Source organism: Entelurus aequoreus, linkage group LG02 (genome assembly GCF_033978785.1).
Source record: "Entelurus aequoreus isolate RoL-2023_Sb linkage group LG02, RoL_Eaeq_v1.1, whole genome shotgun sequence".
Lineage (NCBI taxonomy): Eukaryota > Metazoa > Chordata > Actinopteri > Syngnathiformes > Syngnathidae > Entelurus > Entelurus aequoreus.
In genome coordinates, this window is record NC_084732.1 from 93,118,645 (window position 1) to 93,138,644 (window position 20,000).

General features: G+C 34.2%; 1 protein-coding gene across 1 annotated transcript in view; it reads left to right on the forward strand.

The window, feature by feature from the left end:
- The first annotated feature begins 3,248 nt into the window (after positions 1-3,248).
- The window catches only part of LOC133664976 (tRNA (cytosine(34)-C(5))-methyltransferase, mitochondrial-like), a 19,944-nt gene continuing 3,192 nt past the window's right edge, over positions 3,249-20,000 (forward strand). The window contains exons 1-5 of the mRNA XM_062070093.1: positions 3,249-3,474; positions 5,964-6,050; positions 9,379-9,476; positions 9,552-9,940; positions 15,620-15,774. Of these exons, the coding sequence (XP_061926077.1) occupies positions 3,346-3,474; positions 5,964-6,050; positions 9,379-9,476; positions 9,552-9,940; positions 15,620-15,774 (858 nt within the window). The 5' untranslated portion in view covers positions 3,249-3,345. The remainder of the gene's footprint in view (positions 3,475-5,963; positions 6,051-9,378; positions 9,477-9,551; positions 9,941-15,619; positions 15,775-20,000) is intronic.

Consider the following 20,000-nt stretch of genomic DNA (forward strand, 5'->3'; position numbering starts at 1 on the left):
CAAACATGCTTTTATTTGATTTGTTATTATATTTATAACTATATTCTGTTTTACATGGCCTGTGAAAGCCTGGAAATAAAATGCGTCAAAGTAATTCACCTTTTCCTTCGGAATGTGTTTCCATTTTGACAGAAAATAAAAATACATGGAGTGCATGCAATTGTATTTTAAACTTTAATATCCAATGAAGCAACAAATAGATTCTCAAAAAATATTTTCTGAAAAAAGAACTGCCTGACTTATAAGGCAAATTACAAACTTTTTTTACGGTATAAAGTTCGGTAAAAGTTTTTACAGCATTTAAACGGAAAAACAATATCACAGGTTTTTTTTTAGGGTGAAATTCTGGCAACTGAGGTGCCAGTTTTTTACCGTAAGAAAAACTGGTGACATTTTTCCCATTTACAGTAATAAAAACTGGCATCTCACTTATCTGAATTTTAACATAAACAGGTACTTTTTTGCCATTCACATTAATATGCAGTAATAAATAAAAAAAATGTTGTATGTAAAATCAAATTGTTTAATTGATATCATGATTTTAAGAATTTGTATTCATATAAATATTCAGTGTTAGAATCGTCCCTCAACGAAAACGAGTTTGACACCCCTGCTCTAAAAGGTGCTTTTTTGTAATCAAACACTTTACAAAATGTGTAGAGCGGGGATTCTCAAACTGTGGTACGTGTACCACTAGTGGTATGCAGGCTCCATCTATCCATCCATTTACTACCGCTTGTCCCTTTTGGGGCCACGGGGGGTGCCGGTGCCTATTTCAGGTGCATTCGAGCAGAAGGCGGTGTACACTCTGGACAAGTCGCCACCTCATCGCAGGCTCCATCTAGTGGTACTCCAAAATATCACTTGATTGAAGTACAGCTTTCTATTTTCTAATATTCAAACACAGTGTTACTGTTCAAACGTTGTATAGTGTCAGTGGCCAAAAATATTAAACATACTTCAATAAAACCTCTTAAAGAAATGTTTTTCTTTTGAATTTTGTGAACCGAATATCTTCACATCAAATTATGCTGACAATTACATTAAATAAAAATGTGTGTTTAAAAATTCCGTTTGTCATAATACAGTATTTTAAAATTACAATGTGTAAAAAAATTCTGCGCATAAATATTTCTCCACTCATTTATTTACACTGAATTTTCATACATTTAATTTTTTAGACTGAATGTTTACACACTGTTTTTAGTACACTGAATTTTCATACATTTAATTTTTTAGACTGAATGTTTACACACTGTTTTTAGTACACTGAATTTTCATACATTTATTTTTTTGGCCTGAATGTTTACACACTGTTTTTAATACACTGAATTTCCATACATTTAATTTTTTAGACTAAATGTTTACACACAGTTTTTAATACAAGGAATTTTTCTACACTAAATATATTTCACAGATTTTTTACGCTTACTTTTAAAATACTGAATTTTTTTAGACTGAATTTTTAAACTTTTTTTTTTCCGACTGAATTTTTACACTGTTTTTTAATACACTAAATGTGTTTGCAGTAAATGTTTTACACTGAGTTTTTTACTCTGACTTTTAAAACACAGATTTTTTTTGACTTAATTTTTCTGTCTGAATTTTAAAACTGACATATAAAAATTTTACACTGTTTTTTATTGCACTGAAATTTTCTGCACTGAATGTTTTCCACTTATTTTTTTTACGCTGACTTAAAATACAGAATTTTTTTAGACTGAATTTTAAAACAATATATATTTTTCCCATTGCATTTTTTCACACTATTACATTAAAATGTTCTGCACTAAATGTTTTTACACTGAGTTTTTTTTAACTGGCTTTTAAAACAGACTTTTTTAGACTTATTTTTTCTGCAGTGAATTTTAAAACACTGATTTTTTATTACACTAAATTTGTGGCAGTAAATGTTTTACACTGAGTTTTTTACTCTGACATTTAAAACACATATTTTTTTAGATTTAGACTAAATTAGTCTGAATTTTAAAACTAATATTTTCAGACTGAATTTTACACTGTTTTTTATTGCACTGAAATTTTCTGCACTGAAGGTTTTCCACTTATTTTTTTATGCTGACTTAAAATACAGAATTTTTTTAGACTGAATTTTAAAACAATATTTTTTTTCCGACTGAATTTTTAAACACTATTACACTAAAATGTTCTGCACTAAATGTTTTTACACTGAGTTTTTTTACACTGACTTTTTAAAATACAGACTTTTTTAGACTTAATTTTTCTTTACTGAATTTTAAAACACTGTTTTTCTCAGACTGAATTTTACATTGTTTATTATTGCACTGAAATTGTCTGCACTAAATGTTTTACGCTGAATTTTTTACACCGACTATTAAAACAGACTTTTTTAGACTTCATTTTTCTGCATTGAATTTTAAAACACTGATTTTTTCTGACTAAATGTTACATTATTTATTATTGCACTGACATTTTCTGCACTAAATGTTTTACACTGAATTTTTTACACCGAATATTATAACAGTTTTTTTTTACTTAATTTTTCTGCACTGAATTTTAAAACACTGATTTTTTTAGGCAGAATTTTTACACTGTTTTTTTATCACACTGAAATTTTCTGCACTGAATTTTTTCCACTGACTCTTAAAATACAGAATTTTTCTGCACTGAATTTTAAAAAGTTGATTTGTTTTAGACTATATGTTTACATACTGTTTTTAATACACTGAAATGGTCTGCGCTACATGTTTTACACAGTTTTTTTACACTGACTTAATTTTAAAAACATTTTTTTAGACTTAATCTCACACATTGAAGTTTTGTACAGCACACTGACTTTTTTTTTTTTTTTACACGTGATTTTTTTTCATACAATTTTGCACACAATTTTTTAATTTATTTCAAAGTTAAAAAAAATCAGTACACACATTTCAAACACAAAAAAAAATCAGCTACATAAATTCATATTCCAAAAAGCTTTCATAGTAAAGACACAAATGAACCTCCATACAAGTGTTTTTATATGCTTTGAATATGGTCAACGTTTGCTGAAAATAAATACTTGGGGCCATTTGATTATGGTAAGGGAGGATGAACATTGAAGTTACAAAGATTGAAGTCTAAAATTAATATTTATTTATAGATTGTGTGTGGATTATTTAAAAAAAACTGGTTAAATAAGATAAGCACTCGTATTGCTATGTAGTATGTACTCCGATACTGCAGGTGGCGCCGTGGTATAGAGCCATACTAGTAATTTCGCATTCAACTCCCAACACTTCCTGGGTTTAATGTGTTGAAGTATCATCAATTTGCAGTTTATCCTCGGCTTTTTTAGTTTTAGTTTTATTTCTATGAAGAAGACAAATGTTTCACTTTCTAGTGTGTTCACAGAGGACATTGGGCGTTAGACTCGGGATTCGACGCCCGTGTTCGTCTTATGGAGAGGAGGGTCACGTTGCTGCTGTAAAGACACATGAAGACTCCATTACCCAAGTAAGCTATCATCTTTATTACTAAGCCAGCTAATATTTGTTACAAAATGTACACCAATTTTGGTAATTAAGTATTGCGAATTAAATGAAATATAAAGAAGCGTGATAGCCTCTGAAACTGTTGACCTGTGGTGTAATTCACATTCTGTCCAGCAGAGGTCGCCGTTGTGTAAGTGACAACATCGCTGTTCTGCTAGTGTTATTTTTAGTTTAGGAGTCTTCACCCTTTATTCTTCTAAAAGCTAATTTTACAAAAAAGTTTGTGATATTCATTTTAACAGCTTATTTCAACTCAAATAAAGGGAATAGGTTTGTTTTGCCAGAACAATACCAGAATATTGGTATACACAACTCACATTTGGTATACTATTTTTCTTTTTCTGCATCTCATATTTCAGTATGCATTTCTTTCGAGTTTAAAATCATTAATAAATTATTTTGTGTTTTATTTATATAACTGACAACCTTTAAATAGTATTTTATTTAGGAAGCAGATCTTCACACAATCAGTGCGATCATTGTCTTTATGCTATTTTTTAGACCTGCATTGATTAATCGATTGAATCAATTAATTTGATTAGAAAAAGTTTTAATTTATATTATGTTGGTTCAATTAATCGTTTAATGAGCTTAATGATTAAAATAACTTGATTCATATTTATTCCAATTCTAAATATAATTTTAAGAATTATATTAAAAAAAAAACAATTTAATTGAAACATATTTTTTTAAGATGATTTTAAGGCTGTCTCCTTGCTAAATCTAGAGGAGCTTTTATAAGCTGTTTTGAAAGGGTTTTAGTATTTTAATTCCAAATAATAAATTGTGTGATTAAATACAATTTTTTAAAAAAAAAGCTATGATTTATATTTTAATTTATAAAAAACTTTATTATTTTCTTACTTCAATTGTAAATTAATTCTTAGTAAAAATTATTTTTTTCTTATTTAAAATAAAACATGTTTTTTTTTTTTTTTTAAAGATGATTTATAGGCCGTCTTAATGCTTATTGCTCGAGAGGAGCGCTTGTGACTTGTTTTGAAAAGGTTTTATTATTAATGTTATATTTATTATCATAGCAAATAATATATTAATTGTGTTGATTAACTGATTAATTTGTTAAGAAAAAAGCTACTATTTATATTCTGTTGCTCTGATTAATTGTTTAATGAGCTTAAGGAAACAAATAACTTGATTGATATTTATTAATATTATAATTAATTCATACCTTTGCAAAATAGATTTGCGTTTTTTTTTATTTGAAACTTATTTTTTAAAGATGATTTTTAGGCCATTTTGTTGCTGACTCTAAAGGAGCTTTTATAACCTGTTTTTAAAAAGTTGTATTATCATTTTTATATCAAATAATATATTAATCGTGTGGATTGATCGATTTGTTTGATTTTTAAACAAAAGCCATGATTTATATTATGTTGCTTTGATTAATCGTTTAACCAGCTAAGAATGATAAAGAACGTGTTTCTTATGTATTCTGATTATAATTTAATTCTAATTTGGAGAAATAGATTTTTTTTTTAAATGATCATTTAAATTTAAAAACATGTTTTAAAAAGCGTGATTTTAAAGCCATCTAAATGCTTGCTCTAGAGGAGCTTATGTAACCTGTTTTGAAAAGGTTTTATTATCATTTTTTATACCAAATAATATTTTAATCATCCATCCATCCATTCCCTACCGCTTATTCCCTTCGGGGTCGCGGAGGGCGCTGGAGCCTATCTCAGCTACAATCGGGCGGAAGGCGGGGTACACCCTGGACAAGTCGCCCCTACTTATTTGACTAGAAAAAAGCTACAATTTATGTTCTGTCGATTAATCGTTTAATGACCTTAACGATTCAAGAAACTTGATTTGTATTATTTCGATTCTAAATTAAAATCCTAATTTAAAAAGGCATGCGTATCTTACACATCTGTGAAGGCACCATTCATGCTGAAAGGTACATACAGGTTTTGGAGCAACATATGTTGCCATTAAAGCAACGTTATCATGGACGCCCCTGCTTATTTCAGCAAGACAATGCCAAGCTACGTGTTACAACAACGTGGCTTCATAGTAAAAGAGTGTGGGTACTAGACTGGCCTGCCTGTAGTCCAGACCTGTCTCCCATTGAAAATGTGTGGCGCATTATGAAGCGTAAAATACCACAACGGAGACCCCGGACTGTTGAACAACTGAAGTTGTACATCAAGCGAGAATGGGAAAGAATTCCACCTGAAAAGCTTCAAAAATGGTCTCCTCGATTCCCAAACGTTTACTGTGTGTTGTTAAAAGGAAAGGCCATGTAACACAGTGGTAAAAATGCCCCTGTGCTAACTTTTTTGCAATGTAAAGTTAATGATTAGAGATGTCCGATATTGTCCAACTCTTAATTACCGATACCGATATATACAGTCGTGGAATTAACACGTTGTTATGCCTAATTTTGTTGTGATGCCCTGCTGGGTGCATTAAACTTTTTTAACATCCCAGCTCAAGATGGAGGGCGCAACAGCGAAGAACATCGGCTTTGGACGTCTTCATCGTATTGGGAAAAAACGACATTCTGGGGGAGAGAAGGTATGTCGCCCAATTGTTGCACAGTTTGTTGACCCAAAGAGTAAATCCATGGTAATGGAGCGTGGGAAAGAACTCAAGGGAACAACCTTCTCCATTAGTGACCAGTTTCCAGCCGAGATACTCAAGAGAAGACGGCTGTTGTATCCAATAATGAATGAGGCTAAAAAGAACAACAAACCAACCCGTCTAATTGTGGACAAACTCTACATCGAAGGTACTCTTTTTAGAAATGCCAGAATTAAAATTACTGGAGGAACCTATACAGTTAATGGAAATTCAAAAAGCTATAAATTCATTTGCAAAAAATAAATCTCCTGGCCCTGATGGCTACAATACAGAATTGTATCAAATATTCAGTGAAGATTTGTCTCTTCTATTATTACAAATGTACCAATCTTCATTTAATAAACAATTTTTTTCTCCAACTTTCAATTTTTCTCATATCACATTGATACATAAAAAGGATAAAGACCCATTGAATTGCAGTAATTATCGTCCTTTATCCCTAGCCAATATGGACAATAAAATCTTGGCAAAAATCTTAGCCACACGATTATCAAATGTAATAGGAAAATTAATTCATACTGACCAAACTGGCTTCATGGAAGGTCGACAATCTTCAGACAATACAAGGAAATTGTTCAATGTTATTTACTATGCTAGAAGTCTCCCTTATCCCACAGCAGTATGTACTGTTGATGCGGAGAAGGCATTCCACCGCAAAAACTGCTCATTTATGTTTTGCACATTACGTAAATTTGGATTTGGAGATAATTTTATACAATGGATTAAGATGCTTTATACAAGACCCAGTCAAAACCAATAATCATATTTCAGAGCCTTTTTCGTTAAAAAGAGGAGTAAAACAGGGATGTCCTGCATCTGGATTATTATTTAATTTGGTTATTGAACCCTTAGCAGCAAAAATAAGAAGTGAAAATAATATTCATGGTATAAAAATTGGCTCTCAGTTTAATACGCTATCGATGTATTGTGACGACATAATTCTCTACCTGTCACATGTTAACTCCTCTCTTCACTATATCAATAATGTCATCACTGAATATGGCTGTTTATCAGGGTATAAAGTCAATTGGGACAAATGTGAAATATTACCACTTAATAAACACTGCAAGAAATCACAAGTTCAGAACTCCAAAATTAATTGGAAAGAGGCAGAAATCATATATCTAGGACTACACATTACACTAAACCTTTATACAAGCAGAGATCTAAATCTTAAACATTTAAAAAATAAGATAGAATCCAAAATGGAACGCTGGTCACGTCTCCGAATATCACTTTGGGGTCGGGTGAACATAGTGAAAATGAGTATACTGCCAGCAGTTAATTATATACTGAAAATGATGCCTGTCCTAATTAATAAAAGTTGGTTTAAGAAAATACATACAATGATATCACATTTTATATGGTGTGGAAAGAAGGCCAGATGTTCATACTTAAGGTTGTCTTGTACACAAGATAAAGGAGGGCTACAATTACCAAACTTCTTACATTATTATATCTCCTTAGGTTGTGAACAAGCAAGCCACTTATTGGATCAACATAGAAAAAAGTATGTTAATGAATTTGGACATTGATGTGGGGAGCTTATATTATATTTAAAAAATACCTAATTAATTGAGGCAGAGCCCAATAGAAGCCACCTTTAACATTCTAAAACTGTGCCAGAAAATACTAGGAATCAACCCAATGACATCTCTAAATCAACGGCTTTGGTACAATCCTAATATCATAATTAATAAAAATGTGGTTAAATGGACAACATGGAAAGACAGAGGTATTACTAAACCTCATCATATTATTAATACAAACTCTTTTAAACCATTCAATGATTTAGTTGATCAACATAATGTACCCAGAAATCATTTTTTACATTTTATCTCTTTAAAACACGCTGTAAATAAACGCATATCCTCTGAAAGTGTGTCCTTAAATAGCCATGAACTGGAAGATGCACTTTTTAATCGAGATACAATTAAGAAATTAGGGGGTAGGGGGGTGTATATTTTAGCGTCCCAGAAGAGTTAGTGCTGCAAGGGGTTCTGGGTATTTGTTCTGTTGTGTTTAAGTTGTGTTACGGTGCGGTTGTTCTCCCGAAATGTGTTTGTCATTCTTGTTTGGTGTGGGTTCACAGAGTGGCGCATATTTGTAACAGTGTTAATGTTGTTTATACGGTCACCCTCAGTGTGACCTGTATGGCTGTTGACCAAGTATGCCTGCATTCACTTGTGTGTGTGAAAAGCCGTAGATATTATGTGACTGGGCCGGCACGCAAAGGCAGTGCCTTTAAGGTTTATTGGCGCTCTGTACTTCTCCCTACGTCCGTGTACACAGCGGAGTTTTAAAAAGTCATACATTTTACTTTTTGAAACCGATACCGATCATTTCTGATATTACATTTTAAAGCATTTATCGGCCGATAATATCGTCAGTCCGATATTATCGGACATCTCCACTAATAACACAAACTCGCAATATAGGCTTTGTTAAAAAACTAATAATGAATCTAAATCAACGTTATTATGATTTATTGACCTATTTAAAGCCTCAAATACTTCACACCAAATATTCCACTTTGAAATATGTTTTTGGGGGAAATGTTGCATTTTTTTTCCCACAAAGAGCATAAAAAAAGAAAAGAAATAAAATCTTATAATTGACGGACAGATATGAAGTTGATGTTGTTATTCATGTATTGAAAGTAAAGACAGTGCTGCACTTTTTTTTTTTTTTTTAATAACAAAACAGGATTTTCGTTGACAAAAAGGACATAACACAAAATATATAAATCAAATTTTATATGAATAGATACTTTTTTAATGACTTTTTGAAACCGATACCGATAATTTCCGATATTACATTTTAAAGCATTTATCGGCCGATAGTATCGGACTGACAATATTATCGGACATCTCTATTAATGATTATTTCCCAAAAAAATACAATAGAAGTTTCTCAGTTGGAGCATTAAATATCTTGTCTTTGCAGTCTATTCAATTGAATATAAGTTGAAAAGGATTTTTATTTACCATTTACACAACGTGACAACTTCACTGGTGTTGGGTTTTGTATTTTTAGTGGTATTCTTGTCGATAATCAAGTTATTTATTTTAATAACGCTCTTGATTGCGTGTGAAAATATGAGCTTGTCTCCCTCCTGGCGGGGCCTCGAACGAGGTTACAGAGCCGGATGAGTCAGCCCTACATAAACAGAGCGCTGCCAGGGTTCCCTACGGGACGCCACCAGTCAAGTAGGACTATTATATTTCCAAATATGAAGCTGATTTCATTCCGTTCATTCCAGGTCACCAGAGGAAGCAAAAGAGCTGTTTGTCAGCTGGTTTTGGAGCGTTTTGACCAGCAGTACGGCGAAGAGCTCGGGGACTCGTGGGCGTCCGTGAGGTCGGAGGATGTGATTGCATCATTTTTACTGCATGGTGTACTGTTTTGCCCACCGGTGCCGCTTCCGTCCCGCAGGTCCGTGCTCCTCGACCCCGCGTCCTGGCAGCACGGCGTGCTGCTCAACCGCTTCGCCGCGGCGACGGACGCCGAGCGCGCCCTCCTGTCACAGGGCTTCTCCACGCTGCTGCCTCGGAGAGAGGGCCCCGAGGGCGACTCCCGCCCCCTCCCGTCGGAGGCGGACCTCGCCCCGCCCCCGCCGCCGTTGCAGTGTTACATCCACCCGCGTCCGACGCGGTTCCCGTCGCCGGCTCACAGGGCCGGGCAGCTGAAGCCGTACTACCTCCTCAACGCCGCCTCCCTGCTTCCCGTCCTGGCTCTGCAAGTCGGAGACGGGGAGAAAGTTCTGGACCTGTGCGCCGCTCCCGGGGGCAAAGCTTTGGCCGTAATGCAGTGTGCAACCCCAGGTGACGCCGCCTTTACTTAAGCACTCTTTTAAGAATTAATCCTCAAAAAGTGATGCAGCACTTAAAAAGTTTGTGCAGCGCAGCATAATATGAGCTACATAACTCTAAGGGTGTAACGGTACACAAAAATTTCGGTTCGGTACGTACCTCGATTTAGAGGTCAAGGTTCGGTTCATTTTCGGTACAGTAAGAAAACAACAAAATATACATTTTTTGGTTATTTATAGCAGTGTTTTTCAACCACTGTGCCGTGAGATACAGTTTGGTGTGCCGTGGGAGATTATGTAATTTCACCTAATTAAGTTAAAAATATATTTTGCAAACCAGTAATTATAATCCGCAAATGTGCCGTTGTTGAGTGTCTGTGCTGTCTAGAGCTCGGCAGAGTAACTGTGTAATACTCTTCCACATCGGTAGGTAGCAGCAGGTAGCTAATTGCTTATGTCGGGAACATGGTTTGTCATGATCACAATATGTGTAGGTAAAAAGGTATCTAACACTTAAACCAAAAATAAACAAAAGGCGAGTGCCGTTAAGAAAAGGCATTGAAGCTAAGGGATGGCTATTCAAAACGAAACTAAAACTGAACTGGCTGCAAAGTAAACAAAAACAGAATGCTGGACGACAGCAAAGACTTACAGCGTGTGGAGCAGACGACGTCCACAACGTACATCCGTACATGACACGACAATCAACAATGTCCCCACAAAGAAGGATAGCGTCCGCACAACTTAGAACTTAGTCTGGATTGCGAAAACAAAGCAAGTGCGGGGAATAGCGTTCAAGGAAGACATGAAACTACTACAGGAAAATACCAACAAAAGAGGAAAAGCCACCAAAATAGGAGCGCAAGACAAGAACTAAAACACTACACAGAGGAAAACACCAAAAACCTCAAAATAAGTCAAGGCGTGATGTGACAGGTGGTGACAGTACACCTACTTTGAGACAAGAGCTATAGTGATGCATGCTTGGTCATGGTTTGAATTCATATCCAACAATTGCGAAAACAACTTTTTATTGTCAATATCGGCTACTGAGTTTCATTTTTTTATGTTTTCTGCTCGTGGTGTGCCTCAGAATTTTTTCAATGAAAACAATGTGCCTTGGCTCAGAAAAGGTTGAATAACACTGATTTATAGGGATGTCCGATAATGGCTTTTTGCCGATATTCCGATATTGTCCAACTCTTTAATTACCGATACCGATATATACAGTCGTGGAATTAACACATTATTATGCCTAATTTGGACAACCAGGTATGGTGAAGATAAGGTCCTTTTTTTTGAAAATTAATAAAATAAAATAAGATAAATAAATTAAAAACATTTTCTTGAATGTAAAAGAAAGTAAACAATATAAAAACAGTTACATAGAAACTAGGAATTAATGAAGATGAGTAAAATTAACTGTTAAATGTTAGTACTATTAGTGGACCAGCAGCACGCACAATCATGTGTGCTTACGGACTGTATCCCTTGCAGACTGTATTGATATATGTTGATATATAATGTAGGAACCAGAATATTAATAACAGAAAGAAACAACCATTTTGTGTGAATGAGTGTAAACGGGGGAGGGAGTTTTTTTGGGTTGCTGCACTAATTGTAAGTGTATCTTGTGTTTTTTATGTTGATTTAATAAAAAAAAAACACAAAAAAAACGATACGGATAATAACAAAAAAACGATACCGTTAATTTATTGGCATTTATTGGCCGATAATATCGGCAGGCCGATATTTTCGGACATCTCTAGTTATTTATAGAGATGTCCGATAATATCGGCCAATAAATGCTTTAAAATGTAATATCGGAAATTATCGGTATTGGTTTTTTATTATCGGTATCGGTATCGGTATTTGTTTTTTTTTTTTTTTATTAAATCAACGTAAAAAACACAAGATATACTTACAATTAGTACACCAACCCAAAAAACCTCCCTCCCCCATTTACACTCATTCACACAAAAGGGTTGTTTCTTTCTGTTATTAATATTCTGGTTCCTACATTATATATCAATATATATCAATACAGTCTGCAAGGGATACAGTCCGTAAGCACACATGATTGTGCATGCTGCTGGTCCACTAATAGTACTAACCTTTAACAGTTAATTTGACTCATTTTCATTAATTACTAGTTTGTATGTAACTGTTTTTATATTGTTTTATTTTCTTTTTTTATTCAAGAAAATGTTTTTCATTTATTTATCTTATTTTATTTCATTAATTTTTTTAAAAAGGACCTTATCTTCACCATACTTGGTTGTCCAAATTAGGCATAATAATGTGTTAATTCCACGACTGTATATATCGGTATCGGTTGATATCGGTATCGGTTGATATCGGTATCGGTTGATATCAGTATCGGTAATTAAGAGTTGGACAATATCGGATATCGGCAAAAAGCCATTATCGGACATCCCTAGTTATTAATTTACCAAATTTGTAAACAATGGCTTTATCCTTTTAACATTGGGAACACTATAATAATTCAGCCCAAAAATAGAAATAGCTCTGTGTGTGATGGATGTGTGCCACCACTAGGCTGATCAGTGCAACAGCAGGCAGTCATGAATGCTAAGGATAACAATAACATACATATACACACAGGGTCCATTGCCAGGGTTAATGTGGTCAACATATATACAATTAAAACTAAATAAGATAAGGCTCAGAATGGTTTCTTAACAAAACCTTTCTACGTGTAAAGTGCTTTTTTCGATTGATTGATTGAGACTTGTATTAGTAGATTGCACACTACAGTACATATTCCGTACAATTGACCACTAAATGGTAACACCCCAATAAGTTTTTCAACTTGTTTAAGTCGGCGTCCACGTTAATCAACATTAAACTGCCTCAAGTTGTTGCTCAGATTAAATAAAATGGCAAAACTTTTCTTCTACATATAAAAAGTGCAACATTAAACAGTTTCAAGTCAACTCAGCCTCAGATTAACTTTTCTTTCCCCCCCAGCCTTTAACCCTGGTGACTTTCACTCAACCTTCATAATTTTTGCCAGAAAAATCAGTTTATCCACATTGTCTGCAGAAAGAAGATGGTCTTAAATCTGCTGCTATAAAAACATTTGTTATTGCTTTAGCCCTGCCTGACTCGCCGAGGAGAGGCTGCTTGAATGCGGTGTTTGCACGACGCTCGTCTTTTTCTTCGTTGAAGCGATGTTCACTTGGGGGTGGTGACGCTTCAAATGGGTTAGCATGTTTGACGTGTTGCCAGAAGCATACCCTACCGCTGCTGAACAGTGTCGGCAAACCGCTTTCGCTTTGTTGTCGTAGCCCGGTCGCTGCTAGCATGCCGTGTGTTGTGCCTCGGGATGCATTGTTTACACAACGTGCGGTACGCTACTTAATATGTCCGTGTGGAAACTCGTTCGGTACACCTCCGAACCGAACCGAAACCCCAGTACCGAAACGGTTCAATACAAATACACGTACCGTTACACCATACTTGCCAACCTTGAGACCTCCGGTACCGGGGGTGGGGTGGCGTGGTTGGGGGTGGGGCGGGGGCGGGGGCGGGGGCGTGGTTAAGAGGGGAATATATTTAAGCTAGAATTCACCAACTCAAGTATTTCATATGTATATATATATATATATATATATATATATATATATATATATATATATATATATATATATATATATATATATATATATATATATATATATATATATATATATATATATATATGTATATGTATGAAATACTTGACTTTCAGTGAATTCTAGCTATATATATATATATATATATATATATATATATATATATATATATATATTTTATTATATATATAAATAAAAGAAATACTTTAATTTCAGTGTTCTGGAGGCTATCCAGTAGATGGCAGTATTGTCCTGTTTAAGAGTGTCACAACATTGCTGTTTACGGCAGACGAACTGCTTTACGGTAGACTAAACGTGACTGCTGTTGTTGTGTGTTGGTACCGCGCTGGGAGGACGTTAATGAAACTGCCTAACAATAAACCCACATAAGAAACCAAGAACTCGCCCTCGATCATTCTACAGTTATGACGTCATTGGGCAGGCAAGCTGTTTATATTGTGGGAAAGCGGACGTGAGAACAGGCTGTCCCCACTCAAGTCCGCATTGAGCTGGAGGGGGCGCGGCCTCCAGCTCCGGCTGAATACCGGGAGTTTGTCGGGAGAAAATTTCTGCCGGGAGGTTATCGGGAGAGGCGCTGAATACCGGGAGTCTCCCGGTAAAAACGGGAGGGTTGGCAAGTATGCGTTACACCCTTACATAACACGCATATTTTCACCAGTGGGGCCCATTGAGGGCCACAGACGGACAAATGAAAGGACGCGGTGGCCATTTTGGTAGTTTTCACCTTCAAAACCAGTACAATATATCGATTTTGTTATATTTATTATGCTAACATGCTAAAAATAGTGTGCTTACAGTTAGCATGAGTGAAATACCCAAATATGACCTGAGTTCTGTGCCTGCTAAATTAGCTTAAAAAAAGCTAGATTGTGAAAATGCTAACTGTAACATGCATATAGTACAAAATATATGAATCTAAGGTAGACTGACCATACGTCCTATTTTCCCCGGACATGTCCTCTTTTGCGGGGCTGTCCGGGCGGAGTTTCTTAAATGCCTCAAATGTCCGGCATTTTGAGTTAGGGTTGCATGTATTTTCAATGTACGTTCAGGGTTAAGGAGGGGTTAAAAACAAAACAAATTGTGAAGGTGTGCACACGCAGCAGCATTGGTGAGGGAGGGGCAGAGACAGAGAGAGAGAGAGAGAGAGAGAGAGAGAGTTATGATAAATGCGCATGCATTGCCAGGCTCTGCTTTTTATCCATAGATTTATCAGATTACATTTTTTATTATCTATAGCAGGGGTTTTAAAAGTGTGCCCATTTGCGGCCCACAGCTAATGTTTTAAAGGCCCACGGCACATTCTAAAAATACTATTAAAATAAACAAAAACATAACAAAAGTGAAATAAAAAAGCTTAAAGGTGAAAACAATGTTGCAATGTTGACTAATAAAACAAAGCTGTTTTTTTTTTCTTTCAAACTGTCAATGCTCAAAACATATATTGAATCAAAATCAATGTTATTATGAATTATTGACCTATCCAAGGTTCCGATTACTTCACATCAAATATTCCAGTAAGAAAAATATTTTTGGTGGAAGATTTTGCAAATTTGGTCAATAAATAACCCAAAAATTTATATTTTGTTGTTTTCTTACTGTACCGAAAATGAACCGAACCGTGACCTCTAAACCGAGGTATGTACCGAACCAACATTTTTGTGTACCGTTACACCCCTAGTTATTAGTATCAACATTTTAACATTTTCGCATTTATTCCATGTTTGTTTGATCAGTAGTATTTTTTAGAATGTGCTTAAATGGCCCCCCGGGCCTTCCTTTGGACACCCTCTCCAATATTCAAATAGCACATTTCTCTTCCCATGCAACTACTACGGATTGATTTTCCCTCACCAGACCTTTTCATGTTGCTGCTACTGTGCTTCCATTACTGCATAACGAAAAACGCTACGACGTCCAAATAGCTTGACCAGAATAGAATACATTTTTTCCCCCTCACTTTTCGCCCCTTTTGTTATCTGCCTTCAGTGTGGCTTTGCAGTGCCGTTAAGCTCTTGGGCATTACTTTGCAGCCTTCCTCTGCTGCAATGAACCCGACTCTCACAGACGCGAGCGACTGGCCAAAACCTTGGAGTCCTTCCTGCCGCGTTGGATGAGCAGCCGAGTGCTCGTGTCGGCCCAGGACGGACGCTCCTTTGGGCAAAGTGAAGTTGGGAAATATGACAAGGTAAACAAAGACACACTTTTTTATGTCGCCATACCAAATATTGCTATTTGATAATAATAATAGTAATAATGTTACCTGCATTTTTTTTTTACATTTCACTTTATAAAAAAAAAAGAAGAAAAGAAACCTGCACACACTAACTAACCCCTTACAGGGGCGGTATCGCTCGGTTGGTAGAGGGTTCCAGGTTCGATCCCCGCTTTCGCCATCCTAGTCACTGCCGTTGTGTCCTTGGGCAAGACACTTTACCCACCTGCTCCCAGTGCCACCCACACTGGTTTAAATGTAACTTAGATATTGGGTTTCACTATGTAAAAGCGCTTTGAGTCACTAGAGAAAAGCGCTATATAAATATAATTTACTTCACTTCACAGAGTAATAGGAACTTTAGAGGCCATTTCCAACACCCCCCCCCCCCCCCCTCCCAAAACAATTAAATAGCTAATAACAATAATAATGGATTTGAAATGAAAAAATTATAATAAATCAAACCAAAACTACGGAGCCCCTAAAGCAGGGGTCACCAACGCGGTGCCCGCGGGCACCAGGTAGCCCGTAAGGACCAGATGAGTCGCCCGCTGGCCTGTTCTTAAAAATAGCTCAAATAGCAGCACTTACCAGTGAGCTGCCTCTATTTTTTAAATTTTATTTATTTACTAGAAAGCTGGTCTCGCTTTGCTCGACATTTTTAATTCTAAGAGAGACAAAACTCAAATAGAATTTGAAAATCCAAGAAAATATTTTAAAGACTTGGTCTTCACTTGTTTAAATAAATTCTTTTTTTTTTTTACTTTGCTTCTTATAACTTTCAGAAAGACGATTTTAGAGAAAAAATACAACCTTAAAAATTATTTTAGGATTTTTAAACACATATACCTTTTTACCTTTTAAATTACTTCCTCTTCTTTTCTGACAATTTAAATCAATGTCCAAGTAAATTTATTTTTTTTATTGTAAAGAATAATAAATACATTTTAACTTAATTCTTCATTTTAGCTTCTGTTTTTTCGACGAAGAATATTTGTGAAATATTTCTTCAAACTTATTATGATTAAAATTCAAAAAAGATATTCTGGCAAATCTAGAAAATCTGTAGAATCAAATTTAAATCTTATTTCAAAGTCTTTTGAATTTTTTTTTTTTTTTAATTCTGGAAAATCTAGAAGAAATAATTATTTGTCTTTGTTAGAAATTAACTTGGTCCAATTTGTTATATATTCTGACAAAGTGTAGATTGGATTTTAACCTATTTAAAACATGTCATCAAAATTCTAAAATTAACCTTAATCAGGAAAACTTACTAATGATGTTCCATAAAAAGATTCGAATTAGCTAGTTTTTCTCCTTTTTTTCGGTTGAATTTAGAATTTTAAGGAGTCGAAATTGAAAATAAACTGTTTCAAAATTTAATTGTAATTTTTTTCGTGTTTTCTCCTCTTTTAAACCGTTCAATTAAGTGTAAATATCATTAATTATTAATAATAACATGAGAGTTAAAGGTGAATTGAGCAAATTGGCTATTTCTGGCAATTTATTTAAGTGTGTATCAAACTGGTAGCCCTTCGCATTAATCAGTACCCAAGAAGTAGCTCTTGGTTTCAAAAAGGTTGGTGACCCCTGCCCTAAAGGGACATGGGGGGAAAACATTTTTTTTATTATTTTTTATTTTTTTTTTAGACATGTATCTCGTGCACACAAGAAACTTTCTCGTGCGCACGAGATACATGTCTAAAAAAATAAAAAAAAATGTATAATTATTTTATTTTTTTTTATAACTTCATAAAACGTTTCTCGTGCGCACGAGATACGTGTCTTAAAAAAAAAAAAAAAAAATTATAAAACTTTTATTTCCCCCCTCCCCCATGTCCCTTTAAGGCAGGGGTGTCCAAAGTGCGGCACAGGGGCCATTTGCGGCCCGCAGCTAATTGTTTACCGGCCAGCCGCACATTCTGCAAAAATTGCAAAATTGATAATATTGCAAAAATTTTAAAAAAAGTGGAATGAGGTGAAATCTATCAAGAAAAAGTTGCAATTTTGACACAAAGCTGCCATGCAGGCTGTTTTTTTCTTTTGTCTTTCATTTTTCTTTTTTTTGCCATTGCTAAAAAAAAAAAAAGACTAAAAATCTATCATTATCTTTATGAGTGGGGGACCTTTTGGATCCCAAATATATTTAGTAGGATTTTATTTAACTTTTCACTGTGATTTCTCAAAAATATTAAAGAATTAAAATCAATGGTGTCCTGCATTATTGATCTTTTAAGCCTCTAATACTAAATACTGCATATTTCAGTTTTACTATAAAAAACAAAGTTGTCTTTGACAGAGAAGGCATAAAACCTTTTTTTTATTTTTTTACTTTATATCAACCTGAAGTTGACATAGAGATTTACTGTAAGCGTTAAATAAAAAATAGTAATAATTTGACTTATTTTTAACATTTTAATGACTGAGACCCTTTATGGTCCCTGGGAGCCCTAAAGGTTAAAAAAAAAATGCATATATTTTGTTAAGGTTTGAAAATGAAAAATATCAAAATAGCCCCTGCATGCTTAAATTTTTCCGTGTGCGGTCCTCAGTGGAAAAAGTTTGGACACCCCTGCTTTAGGGGCTCCGTACAAAACAGTTTTTTTTCAACCTTTTTTTGGTTAGAATTCATTTTTTAGGTTGCAAACTTTGTTTTTGTTAAATATATTATTTTAGGTTGCAATTTTTTTTTTTATTACAAAATACATTTGTTTGTTTTTTACTTTAATCTTGTGTTAGTGGCCACCTCTCAACAAAATGTTAGAAGACATTTTATTGGTCAGGCTCGATCACCCCTAGTATGGAGAGAAATGTACATATTTTTTATGAAACCAAGCACAAAAGGATTTGAAATTAAAAAAAAAATGTTTGTTAAAAACATTTTTTGAGAGGGTTGCAAGTAATTTTTTGGTTGTGTTTAAAAAAAATTTTTATCACAATTTTTATGTATTTGACTCAATGCAAGTCTTGTGGGCGGGGCCTCCTATTAAAAAGAGGTTAGAAGCCTTTTTATTGGTCAGTATTGCCCACCCAAGTAGGGAGAGAATTGCGGGTCTTTTTATGAAACCAAGCAAATAATGTTTTTTTAAGCCCCCCAAAAAATATTTGAAATTCAAAAAATATATTTTCAAACAAGAATGTTTTAGTTCCAAATCCTTTTTTTGGGGGGGGGGGGGGGTTACGACTCAACGTCAATCATTATGTGGTAACCATAATCATTTGTAACACAAAAACCTTTTTTTTATAAAAAAAAATGTTGGGGGGGGTTGCAAATCTATTTTTGCAAATCAATTATGATTATTTAGCAATTTTTTCGCGTAGTTTGCAAATTTGTAATGGGGTTGCAAATATTGTTTTATGGTTGTAAATCCATTATTTTTGTATGTAAATATTTGTTTTTGTTCGCAAATATATATATTTGTCATTGCTAATATATTTATTTGGTTTGTGAATATTTTGTGTTGGTTGCAAATCTATTATTGTTGTTTGCAAATATTTTTTTTTTTTTGTTAGCAAATTTATTTTGGGGGTTGCATATCTTTCTATACGATTAAATGCATGTTGCTATTCTAGTTTGCCAATCATTTTTTGAATATTCTATTTGCCACATATTGTACTTGTTTTTATTCCATATTAGCCATCACCACATGTGGATTTTTTTCCCCTACAAATTAGTTTTAACATGCATTTTATTGAAAAAGGAAAATAGCCACTTAAGAGTCATCTTAATAAACATTTTAGTGCTTATATGTAAACCTGCTTTTTTTTTTTTACATTAGAGACACTTAAAAACATTGATGATTGGCAGTGTTAATTGAAAGAAATTAAGTTTTTATGATCATTATCTTTATTGGTTTTTATGCTACATGACCGTTCTTAGTTAGATACAATATATTTCTGCAAACAACTCCATAATACAAATATTATATATTCTATTAATTATTAGTATGAAAAAATAGTAGTGTCTTTGTATTAGATTCCAAATGTACCCTACTAATATGCACAACATATAAGGTACTATTACTCGTTTAATATTATACATGTGGTTTATTAAGATTTCTTATTGAAAGCATATTTTTACCCTGCCATCTATTACAAGTTCTTTGATGGTGCAGGTCTTGCTGAGATAAATCAAACATCAGGGTGTTGCAAGAGATTGCACTGACTGGACAGTAAGACATTTTCTCCAGGATATAGAT